At 48.9% G+C, this 16,518-nt stretch overlaps 1 protein-coding gene across 1 annotated transcript in view; it reads left to right on the forward strand.

Moving 5' to 3' along the window:
* The first annotated feature begins 4,908 nt into the window (after positions 1-4,908).
* The window catches only part of ENOX2 (ecto-NOX disulfide-thiol exchanger 2), a 38,086-nt gene continuing 26,476 nt past the window's right edge, over positions 4,909-16,518 (forward strand). Inside the window, exons 1-3 of the mRNA XM_009892049.1 lie at positions 4,909-5,048; positions 9,306-9,437; positions 14,718-14,873. Of these exons, the coding sequence (XP_009890351.1) occupies positions 9,341-9,437; positions 14,718-14,873 (253 nt within the window). The 5' untranslated portion in view covers positions 4,909-5,048; positions 9,306-9,340. The remainder of the gene's footprint in view (positions 5,049-9,305; positions 9,438-14,717; positions 14,874-16,518) is intronic.

Below are 16,518 nucleotides of genomic sequence, written 5' to 3' on the forward strand. Positions count from 1 at the left end.
TAAGACAAGAAGAGAAACAAGTACTTATTAATTACTGTTCAGTTTTCCATCACCGTGGTCTCTTCTCCTCCTTTTATAGGTCTCCTCTTGTCAATCTGCATGCTAAAGCAGGAGAGGTGTTGCTGGCTCAGCTGGTCTGGAACTGGTTTGCAGCCGTGCGGTGCCTGGTGTGCGATGGAGAGACGGTGGATAGTCAGGGTCACGGGGCCTGAAGGCTTAAGAGCATTTGGAGGCTTTTTCTGCTCCTTCCTACATATGTCAGGTTAGGGTTGGAGCCCTCTGTGAGCAACTTAAATATACTAATCCTAGCAGAACATTGTCCACTTCCCAGGAGCTGCATTAATTTCTGCCTGGGGCGAGAGCCGAATGGGGTCACCGGAGCCCCCCCGGGCTGGCAGGGGCATACGGGGGGTGGGAGGGAGCAGGACTGCCCCCTCCTGCTCTGGCATGAGCTGTTCCATTGGCTCAGGCACTCTCTTACAGCTTGACTCCTGGCCGAACTGGCAGGGCACCGGCTGCGCAGCTGAGAGAGCTTCCTTTGCTTCCCATAGACCCCAGTGTTTGTCCCGTGGCGAAGGAATCTGTTGGTTTTTTCCAAAACCATAGCACCATAGAATGGTTTGGGTTGGAAGGGACCTTAAAGACCACCCAGTGCCACCCCCTGCCCTGGGCAGGGACACCTCCCCCCAGCCCAGGTTGCTCCAAGCCCCGTCCAACCTGGCCTTGAACACCTCCAGGGATGGGGCAGCCACAGCTTCTCGGGGCAACCTGCCCCAGGGGATCACCGCCCGCACAGGGAAAGAATACCTTCCTCGTATCTAGTCTAAATCTACCCTCTTTTGGTTTAAAACCGTTCGCCTTCTCTTCTCCAGGCTGAACCCCCCCAACTCTCCCAGCCTGTCCTCCCAGCAGAGGGGCTCCAGCCCTCCCAGCATCTCCGTGCCCTCCTCTGGCCCCACTCCAACAGCTCCGTCTCCTTCTGCTGGTGGGACCCCCCGAGCTGGAGGCAGCACTGCAGGGGGGTCTCCCCAGAGCAGAGCGCGGCAGAGGGGCACAGTCCCCCCTCGCCCTGCTGGCCACGCTGCTGGGGATGCAGCCCGGGATGTCGGGGGCTTTCTGGGCTGCAGCGCACATTGCCAGCTCATGCTGAGCTTCTCACCCACCAGCACCCCCAGGCCCTTCTCCTCAGGGCTGCTCTCCAGCCATTCTCTGCCCAGCCTGGAGTTGTGCTGGGGATTGCCCCGACCCAGCTGTAGGACCGTGCACTTGGCCTGGTTGAACTTCATGAGGTTGTCTTATTAATACATTAATAACAATTTTTTTTGCAAAGAATGCAAGTAGTTTTTCACTCCTTGTTATCTCCCCTCTGCTGGAGATGACTGCCTCCCTCCCCAGCACAGCCATCGGAGCAGATGCAGCATCTGAGCGCTCTTCCTATACCGCAGAGCCTAATCAAGCACGCTAGCGCAAGCTGAGGATGGAAATAGTTGGAGTAAGTAGCTGCCTTTGCTCTTCAGTGGGTTAGAAAGTAGTCTCCTGCGCGATGTGCTTTAACATCCAGGAGTTGGTGAATGCTGAGTGTCCGTGTGGCGTGTCGCCTTCAGCCCGAGCAGGACGTCCATCCGTTTCAGGCCTGGCAGCACGAGTGTCCGGCTGGATCGCTGCGTGTCCTCATCCTTCCCTACGCCCAAGCGTGGGAAAACACACTTTCAAGTTTAATGTCGCCTTTTCCATCAGCTGGATGATAATAGAGGTCAATCTTACCATCGCTCCTTTTCTGTTCTCCCTCTTCTTTTTGCTGCGCACAGCCTCTCTCTATTTTTAACCTGCCGCATTTGAGATTTGTTTTTCTGAGCCCTCATGACCTCGGTGATATTTTGACTTTAGGGTATTTAAGAAACGGCTTTGTAGGCATCTTGCATAGTCGGGCGTGACTATTGTTGTTGCCAGCTGAATAGTACTTGTCTTTTTGGCCGCTTCTTGCGTTCTCACCTTTCAGTAGCTGAGAGAGGAGCGCCTTCAGACTCTCTGTAGCCACTCTCTTGTCTATTTACAGCCGTACACAGCAACCGTGTTTATTAACAGGTTCTTGGAAGCGGAATCCTCTAGAATAGAAATCACGATGCTGCAGTGTGTCTAGAGAAAGGTTTGGTGCAAATGCCAGCGCGTTGAGATGGCATAGTTGTCACCTTTGGTACTCCTCTGGTTCTGCTGACTTCCCTCCCCCCAGGAACACCGGCACGCCTTGGCAGACATACAGCTATTTTTATCACTATCTATGGGTCTGCAAAAAGTATTTGTGGTTTTTTGGTGGTGTTTCTTTTTTTCCCCCTATTGACTGTTCAGAGTGAGTTTGCTGAGGCAAAAATAAATCAAAGAGGATATTTTAACATCCCTTCAGTCTTGATCCCTGCAAGACCTGAGTATGACAGAAGGTGGAATAACGAACTCTGTGCTTAATTAAGGGCATTATTCTGCTCTTGCTGTGATTAGTTGCATACTTGAAGCTTTATGTTTGAAGCCTCTGGTAATTTGGAATTGTTTACACGGTACTTTTTTCTCGTTACCTGTAGTTTTTAGAAACAGATCATTTTGGAGAGCCGGGAATGGTTGGGACTGCATTCTGCTGGCACGTAAATGTGATTAATTGACCGTCACCTGCAATTTGTCCACCACAGGTCTGGGGAGGGTGGTCATCTAAAAGATGGTTTAGCGTAGAATTACTCTGAAATGGATGCAATACCTTGAATTAGGAACTACACTGGAAGCTGCAAAACAGGTTTTCTTTAGTTCAAATCTGCATCATTAGCTCTTCTTCCTGTGTATACTGGTCAGTATACACTGAAGGTAGTTGCAGCTTTGGTCAGCCAGGTGGGGAAATGTCAGGAAATAAACTCCAAAGAAGCTATTTCAGGAGAAGAAACCATCCGAGGACTACAGTTGTCAGGTTGTGGGAGCCTGGCAGGACCATGTGCTGTCAGCGTTATAACTGGATGTTCTTCGTTACGCTTCCTCCCGCACTTTATGGGTTTTCTGAAACTTCCTTGGGTCCATTAGGGCAATTTGTTCCCCCCCCCCAAACTTTTTTTTGACTGACAGCCTAAGTAGGTGTAGGAGTCTTTTGTACTAAACCTCTTGTACTAAGACAGTGAGACGTTGCAGCGCACCCGCCTGCCTTCTCTTGGTTTGCTTCTGGAGGTTGTGACCCGTCCAAAGGCAAGCCTTGGCGCGGAGGCTCGCGGGCTGACGCGGGATCCTGGCGGTGGGGACCGCGTGTGCAGCCTGAGCCTGGCGCAACGGGTGCTCTTCAAACGCAGCCGGCGCCGCCGCTCGCCTCTCCCGGCTGCCTGAGCATCCAGGCTCCAGCTCCGTGTCGCGGAAGTGCTTGGATGTGTGAAGGGCAGCGCGAAAGCCATCCCACCAGCCAGCACTTACTTCTGCCAGCTTTCCTTCTGCTTCATCGTATTTCTCCTTGCTTGTACTTAACTGTTGCTTCTTGTTTACTTGTGTGGTAAACACACGCCTGAGAAACTTAGGCTCAACACTGAACTAACTTGTCCTGTGTAGGGATGGGAATGTTTGTGAATGAGGAAAAACTTAAAACTCCCGGGAAACACAACAAAACTTTCTCCCAGTGATCAGCTAAGTGAGTTTTAAGTAATATTTAGGCTGTTGGTTACTTAATATTTCAAAGTGTGCTTTATAGTTAGTGAATATTTAAAAAGCTGCACTATTTTTGAAACCCAGTTCTGGTCTTCATGGGTCTGTGTGGGCCTTGGTGTCTCCTTTCTCAGGATCTTTCCTGGAGAACGTGAGTTATGTTGGTGTTCTCCAGGATCGTGGGGTATCTCAGCTCACTGGGTGGATGATGGCTGTTGAAAAGATGGACAGCTGCATCGAAAACCAACATAGTGTACTATCAGGCAGAGGGGGTCTCGGTGGTACATACCTTCTTAACTGTTCTGGTTTTATATCTTCACCATAGATTGACTTACTTTGTGTGTGGGTCAATCTGAATTTATTCTTGAGTAAACCTAACTCGTCGGTAGGTCTGCTCTATTCTCAATAACAAACTTTGAGCAACAGGACTCAAGGCGTTCTGTCTTTGAGTGCTGTGGTTCTCAAAACGAGTGTCTGGAGGCACCCAGCACGCGGGGCGGGTGGTGGTGGGGTGGCTGAGGACCGGCGGAGGGGGGATCCGAGACAAGTGGGTGCCTGCAAAGGAAAACCTCTTCCTGTGCTGCGGGGCAGGGGAGAGGGAATACGAGCCCTGAGGCCGGAGAAGTTTGTTTGGACTCTGATAGTGGATCCATCATGTGACTGAGGAGGAGTTTGGTCCCCTCGGCTGGGTCTGTGAGCTCCCCTCCTCGGGGATGCGCGTTGCAGAGAGCCCTTCCTCGGCTACGAAGGGGGGCAACTGCTTGCTGGACTCCTTGAATAAAAATTACAATAGCACCTTATGTTTTTGAAGATCGTCTAAGACGTGCCTTGTTTTTTGCGAGGAAATAGTCCAGGTGAATTCACAACTGGTGACAAATTGGGTGAAACTTAAGTAACTGTTACAAATATATTCCTGGATGGGAAGAAATAGAAAAAAATTCCGACCTCTGAATTTCCAAACATGAAATATTGTACAACGCAGGGGAGATGCACCCCTGGTTTACAGTATCAGACACTTTTATTTGTGTGGGTGTTGGGATTAATGTTTGTGAGTAGTATTTTAAAGTGGTGTCCGTGTCACATCAGGATCAGGTGTAGCTGGGGACAGTAAACAGGAGGCACAATTCCTCCAGGGGCCTGAAGGGCTGCTCGTACCTGGGACTGGGCATTTCTCTTACTACTGTGATCCCAAAGCATCACAAACCAATTTAAAGAACGTCCCTGAGTGTATTTTTCTCTTTTAGGCTTAAACCATCTGTCCTTGGATCCTGCCAGCAACAGCAAGTCTGTGCCGTTCGGCAGCGCTGCCAGCCCGCGGGTGTCGGAAAGCCCGGCCGAGAATGGAAGCGATCCGGGCAAGAAGAGGAAGAGAACAAACGTTCCTCCAGGTGAGCCGAGTAGCACCTCGGTGGCTGGCAGTAGCCAAGGCATCCACATAAGCGCGGACCGAACCGAGCTGCGAGGCTGAGGTGTTAATGCAGAAGGTGGACAGATGGCAACGGAGCTGCGGTCTGGTACTGCTTGTGGTCAGACTGGTGTTTGTGGTTCCATGCTTGCACGGCTTTGGGTGAGGGCTCGTTGCTGTTTCTGTGCAAAACAAAGGCGACTTCTGTATTGATTTTTTTTTTTTTTTTTTAAGCATTGTGGAATCTCTATGCCTGTCTCAATAGGTTTATCCTATTTTTCTAATTGGACAATATCTCAATATTAGCAGCTTTCTGGTAGAGGCTACCAGAGGCAGCGGTGCGGTTCTGCAGCAGGAGGCCATCTCACCGAGGGAAGGCGATTTGCAAAGCTCTTTGTTTTTCTCTCTAGATTATCTCTGAAAAGCTTTTTTTGGGTTGCAAATGTTTTCCATGTTCACTCTTCTACATCCTCTTTTCTTGATGCAACTGAGATGAGTTGCCCTAAGATACCTCCTTGCAGCCAAAGCAGGACTCGCTTTAGAGACCCTGTTGTCTCTGATGCAGCCAGCGAGAAGACGGCTTTCTCATATCCCTGTAGAGGTTTTGTCCAACCGTGGAACAAGAAGTAACTGTGATTTCAGTTTTGCAATGTGTAGTGTAATGTGCTACAAAACTGCGATCTCTCTGTTCTGTACCAAGAAGCTATTGAACATCCCTCCAGTCCCTTGGAGGGACAGCCAGAGTGTTTCCCTTGGGATTCAAGTAAAATATTGATGCCATGTGAGTACCTCACCTTCCAAATAAATGTACCTCGTGCTTGGGCGCCGCTCCTGGAGGTGGTGTGCAAAGCAGATGTGGGGCCTGTTCAGAGGGGCAGAAGGAGGACATTGGGAGAAATCTCCTTTGTTCCTCTGGGAAGAAGGTGGTGGGTTTTGCTTCTTGATCAGGTGGATCCCAGCTGATGGGAGACTTCGGTCAGTTTGCGAGTGCACCCCATGTGGATGTAGCTGCTGGGACTGTCACCTGCCCCAAGGGAGGCATCGAGGGCTGTTGGAAGTTGGTAGGGTCAGGAGTTTTTGGTCCTTTTGTTATTTTGTGTGTTTCCTTTATATACCTGGAGGTCCTTAAATGTCTCAAGTGCCTCTTGCATATGCTGCATCCACAGACAAGCTGTGTTTCTCCTGTGCTGGATTGTCTCAGTGCAGATCTGCTTTTTAAGTATCAAAATCTGATCGTCACTGTCAGGGACGGTGAATATCCAGGTTCTTCAGGCTGAGCTGTGCGGTGCTCTCTAACAGGACAACCTCCAGCACCCTGACCCCGCTGGCAGGGTTTCTGCCCTGGGGCAGCCTTGCGGAGGGCTGTGGGTTGGTCTGGCACAGCCTTCAGCTGCCCACATTGTGATCCCGCAATCGAAATGTTGTTTTCATTTCAGCATGTGAATGCGGAGGTGTGAGACCAGGACCTTGCGCAACGGGAATAACACACAGTGATCTTATTTGTTGAATAATACGTACGGTTCTGGACGGGGACGGGTATGCTTGGGGTAGGTAGATGGAGCACCGTTTTCCCTGCTGCCCCGGTGTAGTCTCTTCTGGGCAGGCACTTACCGGGCAGCGGAGGAGCTCGCAGCTCTTCGCCCCTGTGCAGTGGGATGATCCATGGTCTCACTGCATTGCTGCCTTCTCTGGGGTATTTTGGCTTTCATGTTGGTGCTTCCTTTTTTAATCTTTGATTTCGTTTCATAGAATCATAGAATGGTTTGGGTTGGAAGGGACCTTGAAGACCATTCATTTCCACCCCCCTGCCCTGGGCAGGGCCACCTCCCCCCAGCCCAGGTTGCTCCAAGCCCCGTCCAACCTGGCCTTGACCACCTCCAGGGATGGGGCAGCCACAGCTTCTCGGGGCAACCTGCCCCAGGGGATCACCGCCTGCACAGGGGAGAATTTCTTCCTCAGATCTCATCTCAATCTCCCCTCTTCCAGTTTGAAGCCATTCCCCCTTGTTCCTTTGCTTTAAACTAGTAAATGCCAACTCAGTAATCCCATTTCTCTTCTTCGGTATCCTCTGTTTCTCCCTCTTCGGACCTGACCTGGTAGCCTGTGCACTCTCACCTTGACAGACAGATGGTGATAAATAAGTTTAGACTTGTCCCACTTCTCCTGAAACAAAGGAGTTACAAAAGGGGGACAGGTTGACACTGATTCTTTTTTTCAGGAGAGATGGGCCATAGATCGCAAGAGCTGATTGTTTGAAACACAACCGAGGGAGATGCTGTATGTAAGTAGATAATGCTGAGGATTAGGGATTTAGAGAAGTCTGAAAGGAACTAAATTTGTTAGCGTTGTTATGTTGAGGCAAGATGGATGTTCTCATGCATGTTTTTCCCACTTAAAAAGCAGTGGGTGAGCACGTTATCATAATAAAATTCAAGTTGGTGAGATCTGTTGAGGTCACAATAGTGTTACTGCCTCTAAATGGTGAACAAACACTGTGATTAAGCACCCGTTTGCTGCACTCAGCCGGCTGTGATGTGCTGTAGATCCTGTCTGTTGTGTTGCCATCTATCCAACTGTATTACAACACCTTGCTATGAACCTAGGATAGTCAGTCTTCTTCCAAAACCCACGCCTGAAGGTAGATTTCATCATTGAGAGTGCTGAGTTTTCCCTTTTTGGGGGTGTAGTATGTTCTTCTTTTGGTGCTGCTTTAATTCATATTTGACTTGTCTAAGTCTGCTGATTATTGAGCATCAGGACTAAGCAGTTTTGAAGACTGTTCTGTTTTCCCCCAGCCAATGAGATCTGTCAGATAAGGGGAAAAGTAGAGGTGTGCAGATGGTGTTTTGTACATAGCTTAGCTCCAGTGCAGGCACTGGGCTGGTGCAGAGGGTTTGGCTCGTGGGAACAGTGAAACGGGCGATTTGTTTGTCCTGCAAAGGGTGGTGGGACTGGCAGTGACAGGAGGGGAAGGTAAAGCCAAGGCTGGAGGGTTGACCTTGCCAGCACTTCATTTGTTGCGTGTTGGGAGATGAGGGTTTTGGAGATTGCCCAAGGGATACGTGGGGTTGGGTGTTCTAACCAGGGGTGTAGAGGTGGCGTCTCAGGAAGGTGAACCCATCTCTCGTCCCCTCTCTGAGGTCAAGAAGAGAGGAGTGGTGGAACAGGGTGGGAAATGGAAATTCTGAATCGTTAAATCACACGGTGAGATAAACGATCAATAAATTTCCTCCTGCTGGTGTGTTCCGGAGAGCTTCAGGAGAGCTTTGTGAGTCCGTGCACTAGGTTGTGTCCTGGGTTATACAAGATGGGGGAATATCAACTCTGCCGAGTTTCAGGTTAGAGCTGGCAAGTTTTTCATACAACTTCAGTCAGTAACACTGTTGATGTTTCTCCCCCCTCACTCCCCTCTGTTGTTGAAGCCAGATTTTTTTTCAAACAAGCGTTCATCATTGTTTTCCTGTGCAGAGTTAACATTGCGCTAAGCTGCTTTTTTTTTCCTTTTTGAAAGCAGATATTTTTGCACTTGGGCACCTCAAGTTAAAACCCGTGCAAACAAAAAGAACAAGCATGTGTCTTGGTAAACGGAAGCGACCAGTTAAAGGCATGGTTGACCCAGCTAAATCACTGACGATTTGAATGCTTAATTAGGCCACATGTTTGTATAATGTTAATGGTCCCACCTGGATTGCCGGATAACGCTGCAGACCTTGAGTAAATAACACTGGTACTGCTGCTGTCAGCAGCGTGACGTTGGTCTTTGCTTCGTTTCCCCTTTTAGCATGGAAGAGAAACGTCTTTGGATGGCAGTGGAAGTACTCCTGGAACAGGACTGCCATCTCTGTTAAATTCAGTGCAATTATGACAATTTATACCCGCTGACTGTTTGTCCTTTGTTCATAAATCTCTTGGGATGAACCGAAGTGTGCCCCTTGCCTTTAATCTGTTCCTTTAAGGCCCCTTAGAGCTGTTGATTGTAGTGGATAAACCGTCATTTACTCAGCTGCTCTTGAAAGGCAGTTTTTTCGTAGTCCTTGCTTCTGTAAAACCTCATCTTGAGAGGGACAGAACTGTGGGGTTTTTTATATTGTTACTATTATTATTTGGCTCTTTCCTATATATTAGGTTCAAATCTGGTTTTGGATGCTGATGCTGCAGAGCCTCGCTGGGCACTGTGTGCCCTGCAGAAGGGTTACATACATGCTAAGCTCTTCATCCCTTTTTCTTTTCCTCTCTGCAGATGGTGGCAGAAATCTAAGCCTCAACTCCATTTCGATGGGCTTGCCAATGTCCGACCCCGCTGCCTGGACCACTGCGATGAACAACCTGGGGATGGCTCCCATGGGGATGACGGGACAGCCCCTCCTGCCTGGTACGTCACCGCTGCCAGACTGTGCCCACCTTTGCTTTCAAACGTGTCTTTGGGAAGAACCTATTTCAGTTGAGTTCGATAAATGCCTGCCACGTACAGGAAGCATTAATAAGCTGTGTTTGAAATGCATTAATGTCTGCAAGTGATTTATTTAGATGCCAGTGTGTTAAAGCTGATTTCAGAGGAAATGAGAATACATGTTTTTTGATGCAAAGAATGGTTATTGTGGGGTACCTCTAGATACTCTGCAGTGGACCAGCAGGAGGAGCGTCCCTCACACAGCTCAGGAAACCAGTGGTATCAAGTAACACATTATTCTAAGCTGAACTGGAAGTGCTTAAAAGAAAGGGTGGGAGGGAGATGAAGAGGAAAGCAATAGGGCAGTAAAATGGATATGGCAAAAATTAATGGAGGCTTCTGCTCCAGAAATGACCTACCTTGTGGTCCAGAATACATGTACATGGGTGAGTCATCCTGTCCAGGACTTGTTCAGGTGCTCCTGTAGGAGCAGAGCTGTGCTGTATGTGGTTTCTCAGCAGTGCAAGATGCCCGTATGTCAAACTCCTGAAATGAAATTACTGTTTCAGTCCTTCACTTTGTTAAGTGCTTGAGAAGGATGCTGTCTCCTGCCTGAATAATAGCCTGCTCACCTGGGGAGGGAGTGCCTCTGTTGGCAGCGCTCTGCAATCTTATTTCTGCTCCTGTGGCACAGAGCAGGCAGTTTGCTCTGCAGCTGATGCTATATTTAACTAACAGCATCGCTTAAGTTGCCCTAAGTTTTGCATGCAGTCTGTAGTCTTCTGGCCCCCAGGCCTTGTTTCACATTTGTCTTTGCTGTAGGGGGGGTGTTCCCATGTCATTCTCCTGCTCACGTGCTTCTGTCAAGTAAAAATCGATAGCAGTCTGTCCTAGGAGAGCACACAAGTTTGAAGCCAGTCTCTATCCCTGCTGTAAGAACAGGGAAAGGCTCCCGAGTGGTGTTGGGTTTGATCCTTTTTTTCTTTTTTGGATGAGGAGGCCTGCACCCAACACAAACAACTCAGAATGTTTTAGAAGGAGCAAAATATTTTTTTCTGATCTGGCCGCAAGAGAGCGGAGTGCTCTGGTGAATATGGATCCCTTCCCAAGCACAGTGGTGGTCTGAAGTTCAGACCAGTTGTATCTATAGTATCTATGAAAGTTGAGAGACAATGGAAGCTTGATGCGCTTTGGGCCCATCTTTGCTGACAGCTAGGTGGGACTAAAGTTTCAGGTCACAGTAAAAACATCTCTAAAAATGCTTAAGAATTTACCAGCCAATTTCTGTTCCTACAGATGAAGTAAAGCGTATAGTTGTGAGATGCTTTAAGAAGACCTCCATGTCTAAAATGAATGCACAGCACCTTTCACCCCATCCAGCTACTGCCAGCTTTGTACAAAAAGAGTTATCGTGGCTTCCAGCAAAAAGTACCTGCTGGACCTGATGCTTTTGAACTCTTTAATGTCCTTGAGGACTTTCCTTTCTTCTTTTTTTTTTGTTCTTAAAAATGGAGACTGGCTTTTCTGGATCTGCTTTTTAAGCCTCTGGGATGCTGGCCTGTCGCCATGGGCTCAGCTCCTTGACGGAAGCAGCGGGTCTCTGCGCAAGCTGGCGAGGTGTCTTGAACACCGCTGGTTGAGCGATGAAGTGGGGCTCACCACAGCTCCGACAACCGCGGGCCCTGTGCCTCGTGTGCACGCTTCCTGCTTTTCAGTATAACGTGCTAGTTCATTACCCTGCTTGTTCTTTTGCTTCTGATAATTATTCATTCGCGCTTTTAGAAAGCTGTGAGTCTCGCTTGATCAGAGAAACACCCGTCTTGGCTTTCTCCACCCTCGGGTTCCCAAGCTCCTCTGTTACCCGCATTAAGGATTTTCTCTGATTGGCGTCCGTGCCCGTTGCCGTTAGCTAACCTTGAGGCAGTAACAAATTACCAGGACAAGGTGAGACTGCTCTCGTTGGCATGGATAATTATAAAATGTGAAGGGGCTGAATTTAGAGGCTCACAAAAGCTGTAGCAGTGGGTTCACTCGCCTGTCCTTGACTTGTGGCAGACAGCCCAGGGTGACCTCAGCCCTGCAGCCAGAGGTGCCGGGGAAGAACAGCCACCACCCTGCCGAGGATGGTGGGGAGGTGGCTGAAACGTACCCTGTTTTGCCCCACTTGCTGCCAGCACTGAGGTCGTACCTGTATCGAACCGTGCCGGAGAGACAGGTGGGATCTTGGACTCTGACACATGGACGTTTTGAACAGTCTCTGCGTTTTCCAGCAGATCGCCGTTGCTCCGTGTCTCCCATCCTCTGTGCTGTCTCAGCAGTGAGAGCTTCGGCTCTTCCTCTTCCTTCCAGTTGCTCTTGATAGGCAGCAATGGGCAAGGTCCAGATCGCTCCCCGCTGGCGTTTTGGGGTACAGCTCTAGGGAGATGAAGAGTTTCTTTACCGTCTCAAGAGGGCTTTTAACAGGAGGGTACCAAGGCTGTGCGTAGCAGGGCAGAGGCTGTGGAGAGCCGGTGTCCTGGGGTGGCTTCTGTGCTGCTTGAAGGGGTACCTGCTGCGGTACCTGCTGCGTGCCACGGGCTGGCTGGCCCAGACCAGTGTTTGTGGGACTGGTCTAACTCTTCACAGCTGGGATTGAGTTTACTGGCAGAGATGTTGCCGTAAGGGAGGGAAGTAATGAGCATCCCAGCCTAAACCTAGGAAATCCGGAAGATGCGTTGGTAAGTTGGAGATCAGGATGCTGGTTTTGGTGAGCATCCTTCAGCCCTTCAGCAAAGGGACTGTCCTGCGCTTGTTGCGCTTCAGTTTGCCACCAGTGGCAATACCTTTGTCGCAGGTTGGGTGGGGATGTTACTTGCTCAGCACGAAGTCTTGCAGTTTTTCTCCAGCCGCTTCACATCTTCAGTCAGTTTTGTCACTGAAGGTCACAGCCATCCACGAGGTGACCTTCATCACAAACCTCAACGCAGCGACACGGGAATTGAAACCACGGAGATCTGGGATGGGGTAGCTTCTCCCCATCCTCTCTTCCCTGCTCCGAGCCTGTGAGCCAAGCTCCAGCTCCGAGACCTCTGTCCCCGGCACAGCAGTTGCTCAGGTGTAGCCTCCATCACTCAGGCCAGCCCTTGGCCTTCCCTACAGCCCGTTTCCTCTGGGAACGTGTGCGCAGTGTGTTTTGGGGAGTCGTGTAGCACCGTCACAGGGAGCAGTCAGGCCACCTGCACTGTGGAATGGGGCTCTGGCTAAGGATAGACTTGCATCATTTTTAAATATTTCTTCTAAGGCAAGTGAAAAAGCTATTTAGCTGAAAACAGTGCTGTCTGCCTGATATTTTTGACAGTATCATCTCTGAAATCTGCTAAAGTTTAAATATTAAAATTCCGCAACTTTCCAAGCCAGGTGTCATAGACAAGCCCATCCCATCATCAGCCGGCCACGGACCAACGGACGTATCTCATACGGATACAATTCGCCTGTATCCCTACATCCATATTTCACAGTTGGCTACAGGAAGATTTCTTGTGCTTTCCTCTGAAACACCCTTTTCATGGCAGAGGGTTTGCCTCAGGTCTGTGTTTTTACTGTGACTGTTCATGTGTGACGTAAAATGAACAGCAACACTCGCACTGAGTCGAAGGAAATGCAGATTCAGCACGGAAAGCAACGTGCGTGAACAGTGTAGAAGTGTAGCCCCAGGTGAAATATTCCAAAATACAACGGAAAACAGCATTCAACTACCAACCTCAAACGTCCAATCCGGGCAGTAAAAGATTCTTTCATCGGGATTACTGTAAGTAGTGGCTGTGAGGAGAGGCGTACAAAAATATTGTCCTGCCTTAGGGATATGAATAACATCTGAAACTCTGCCAGCTTGGGATCAGAGGAGAATGCTGCCTCTGCACCACTCGCTTCTGCCTGTTTGTAACTTTTGTCTGTGCCTTGCAAAATTAACTTTATGTGTCTACAGCTGAAACAGGCAGCCAGGTTCAGAGGCTATGAAGTGCTCAGGACTGTGTCTTATGTGGTAGTGTCCTGTGGTATTTTGGGATTGCCGAGGTCTTCAGAGAGAATCACAGAATCCTGGAATGGTTTGGGTTGGAAGGGACCGTGAAGACCATCCAGTGCCACCCCCTGCCCTGGGCAGGGACACCTCCCCCCAGCCCAGGTTGCTCCAAGCCCCGTCCAACCTGGCCTTGACCACCTCCAGGGATGGGGCAGCCACAGCTTCTCGGGGCAACCTGCCCCAGGGGATCACCGTCCGCACAGGGAAGAATACCTTCCTAATATCTCATCTAAATCTGCCCTCTTTCAGTGTGAAATCACTCCACCTCATCCCACTGCTCCCCTCCCTGATGCAGAGTCCCTCCCGAGCTCTCCTGGAGCCCCTTTAGGCACTGGAAGGGGATAGTAGTGATGGTTCTTCCTGAGATCTCACCCCAGTAGTACCAGCTGGCCCTGGTGGTACTGGTTCTCCTCACAGCTTAGCTGCTGACACTCTCAACTCGTGAGCCTTCTCAGTGGGGCACCTGGGCATGCTGTTGCCGTTTTGGTTGCCTGCAGGTATTGCTTCCCCACGGTTTGCAACTTCTGAACGGATCAAATACCCCTCCTTTGACAGCTCTGTTTAGTTTTATTTGACATTAGAGGCAACTCTAAGGGCAAAATCCAAGTAACGTGCTACTTAGGTATAGTCAGAGTGCCAACCAAAGCCTAGAAACGAGCTAAGCGGGGTGAGGCATGCAGTGAGGTGTGTGCTTAAACGCTTCCGTGCCTTTTACCCAGAACTATTCTGGCACGTCCTCAGCTGCTGGAGTAGGTACACTTGTCTGGTTTGCGAGGTGATGCCCTTAACCCCGTGTCACAGGCTGTCTGCACTACTGAAGTGCTTCACGGAACGGGACCAGGTTGGGTTTTACACTGTTTCCATATGGCACAGATTTCTTTATATGGCCAATGTGATACTGGTTGGGGAAGGGCTTGGCGCTAGATGGGAGATGGTGTCCGCAGAGTGGAAAAGGAAGTAGTTTATTTGAACAGAGAAAATCTATTTGGCTGAGGCAGTAAAAACTGTTCCATTGTTGAAAAGTTGTTCTAAGGGCACAAGTCTATCTGGTGAGTTGTATTATGATGTTCCCTCTCTGTTGCTGTTTCTTCAGCAAATTTTCACTGACACATGTAGGGAGAGCACTCCATCGCTGTCTGAACAAACAGTTACAGTACAAGTCCAAACCACTACCTGACTGCCTTATTCTCTCCCCCATTTAGATTTTGATCCTGCTCTTGGGATGATGACTGGAATCCCTCCGATCAACCCCATGATGCCAGGCTTGGGGATCGTCCCACCTCCCATCCCCCCGGACATGCCTGCTGTGAAGGAGATCATTCACTGCAAAAGCTGCACTCTCTTCCCACCTAACCCACGTAACTCTCCGTTTATGTTTTTTCCTGTTTCTGTCTATATAGGAATACCTGTGTGCGTGTGTGTGTATATATATATTAAAAAAAAAATTGTATATGAGAGAAGAGCCATTCCATTGCCTGGACATCATGGCTCTGGGGGGAGTCCCCCCGGACCAGATGCTGGCAAGCAGGTGACGGAGCAATAGGAGAAGCCGTTTCAGTAAATAGCCTTTTGAGTTGTTAAATTGATAAGGACTGGGGGAGAAAGCATTCCATATGGATATTTGGGTATTTGAACTTCATGGTGGGATTCTTGCATGTGTTATCTAAGGCTTCAGAGACGGTGAGCTCTTGGAGGTAAGGGCGGTGGATCAGCCAGCATGGTCCGCGCTCTGGATTTTGTGGGATGTGGTGGAAGGAGAGCAGAGGCGTTTGGAAGTAAGACAGAACACTTGAAGAAACGGACAGTCAGGGCTCACCAGGCTATAGCAAGAAACGAGGATCTCTTTCGAACTAGCTGACGGACTCTTTCTCCTCACTTGTGTTATAAAAAACAGAGGGGGGAGAAACATCGTCACCTGTCCATTGTGCGGGGAGAGAGGAAAGGGGTGAAATAGCCCACAAAATGTAGATGCGATAGAGATAAGGAGGAGATCTCATTTCCTGGTTTTGGAGGATATCTTTAGCCATTGCTGTTAGAACAGACATTTCCGGTTACGTAAGTAGCATCCAGTCTGTTCCAGTTCTTTGTTTTAGACTTTGGGATTTTTCTGGCTGAGGGACTTCTTGGTACTTGTATTAATTTCCATTAAAAGTTTCTATGTTGTCTTGATTACTTTTTTTTTGTTGTTCAAATCTTACTTTGCCCTCACTTTCTGCTTCAGGCTTGTACGTTTCTATGATAATCAGTTCCTTCCCTGTTTCTTGCAGACTCTCTGTGTATTTCTGAAGTCTGTTCTGGCATGATTACTCACCCAGTTAGGCTTTCCCCCCCCTTATTTTGACATACAGGTTCCAGTTCACTTATTGAAAGCTTCAAGTACATTCAAGTCCTTAGAACTTTTCAGACCAGTTCCTTTAATTTCTTAAAGTTGCTGCTATGAAATAAAAGTCTCTTCAGTTACAAAACTCAGAGCAAAAATATTGCTTTTTTAGTGTTTCATTTTAATTAAAGGGGATCAGCTCGTGGTTGCTCCATCAAGATTATGTGTTTTGCTGCTAGCTGTTCTCTAACATCCTTAATGCTTACAAATTACTGCCCCATCGATTTCAAGTGTCACTTCTTATTGGCTCAAGAACTACCTGGTGAAATGTCATTTGCAGTATCATTGTCGATACAGTTGTTCTTCAGCTTTTATCTGAGAAACTTGATATAGTCACAGAGTTCTTCACAGCACGACGTCTTTTTAGAACATTAAAGTATATTTCTAGTGTTATTCAAATCCTCTCCTTAAGCACTCTGTTGTCCAAGTAAGTTCTGATTTTGTCCATGGTATTCTTTTTTCACTATATCTCACAGAACCCCAGAGTGGTGGGGGCTGGAAGGGCCCTCTGGAGCTCCCCCAGTCCACCCCCACCAGAGCAGGGGCACCTCCAGCAGTGGCACAGGACGGCGTCCAGGCGGGTTTGGGATGGCTCCAGAGGGGGAGACTCCCCCACCTCTCTG

The sequence above is a fragment of the Charadrius vociferus genome, unplaced genomic scaffold (assembly GCF_000708025.1).
Source record: "Charadrius vociferus isolate BGI_N301 unplaced genomic scaffold, ASM70802v2 scaffold1279, whole genome shotgun sequence".
In the NCBI taxonomy this organism is placed as follows: domain Eukaryota; kingdom Metazoa; phylum Chordata; class Aves; order Charadriiformes; family Charadriidae; genus Charadrius; species Charadrius vociferus.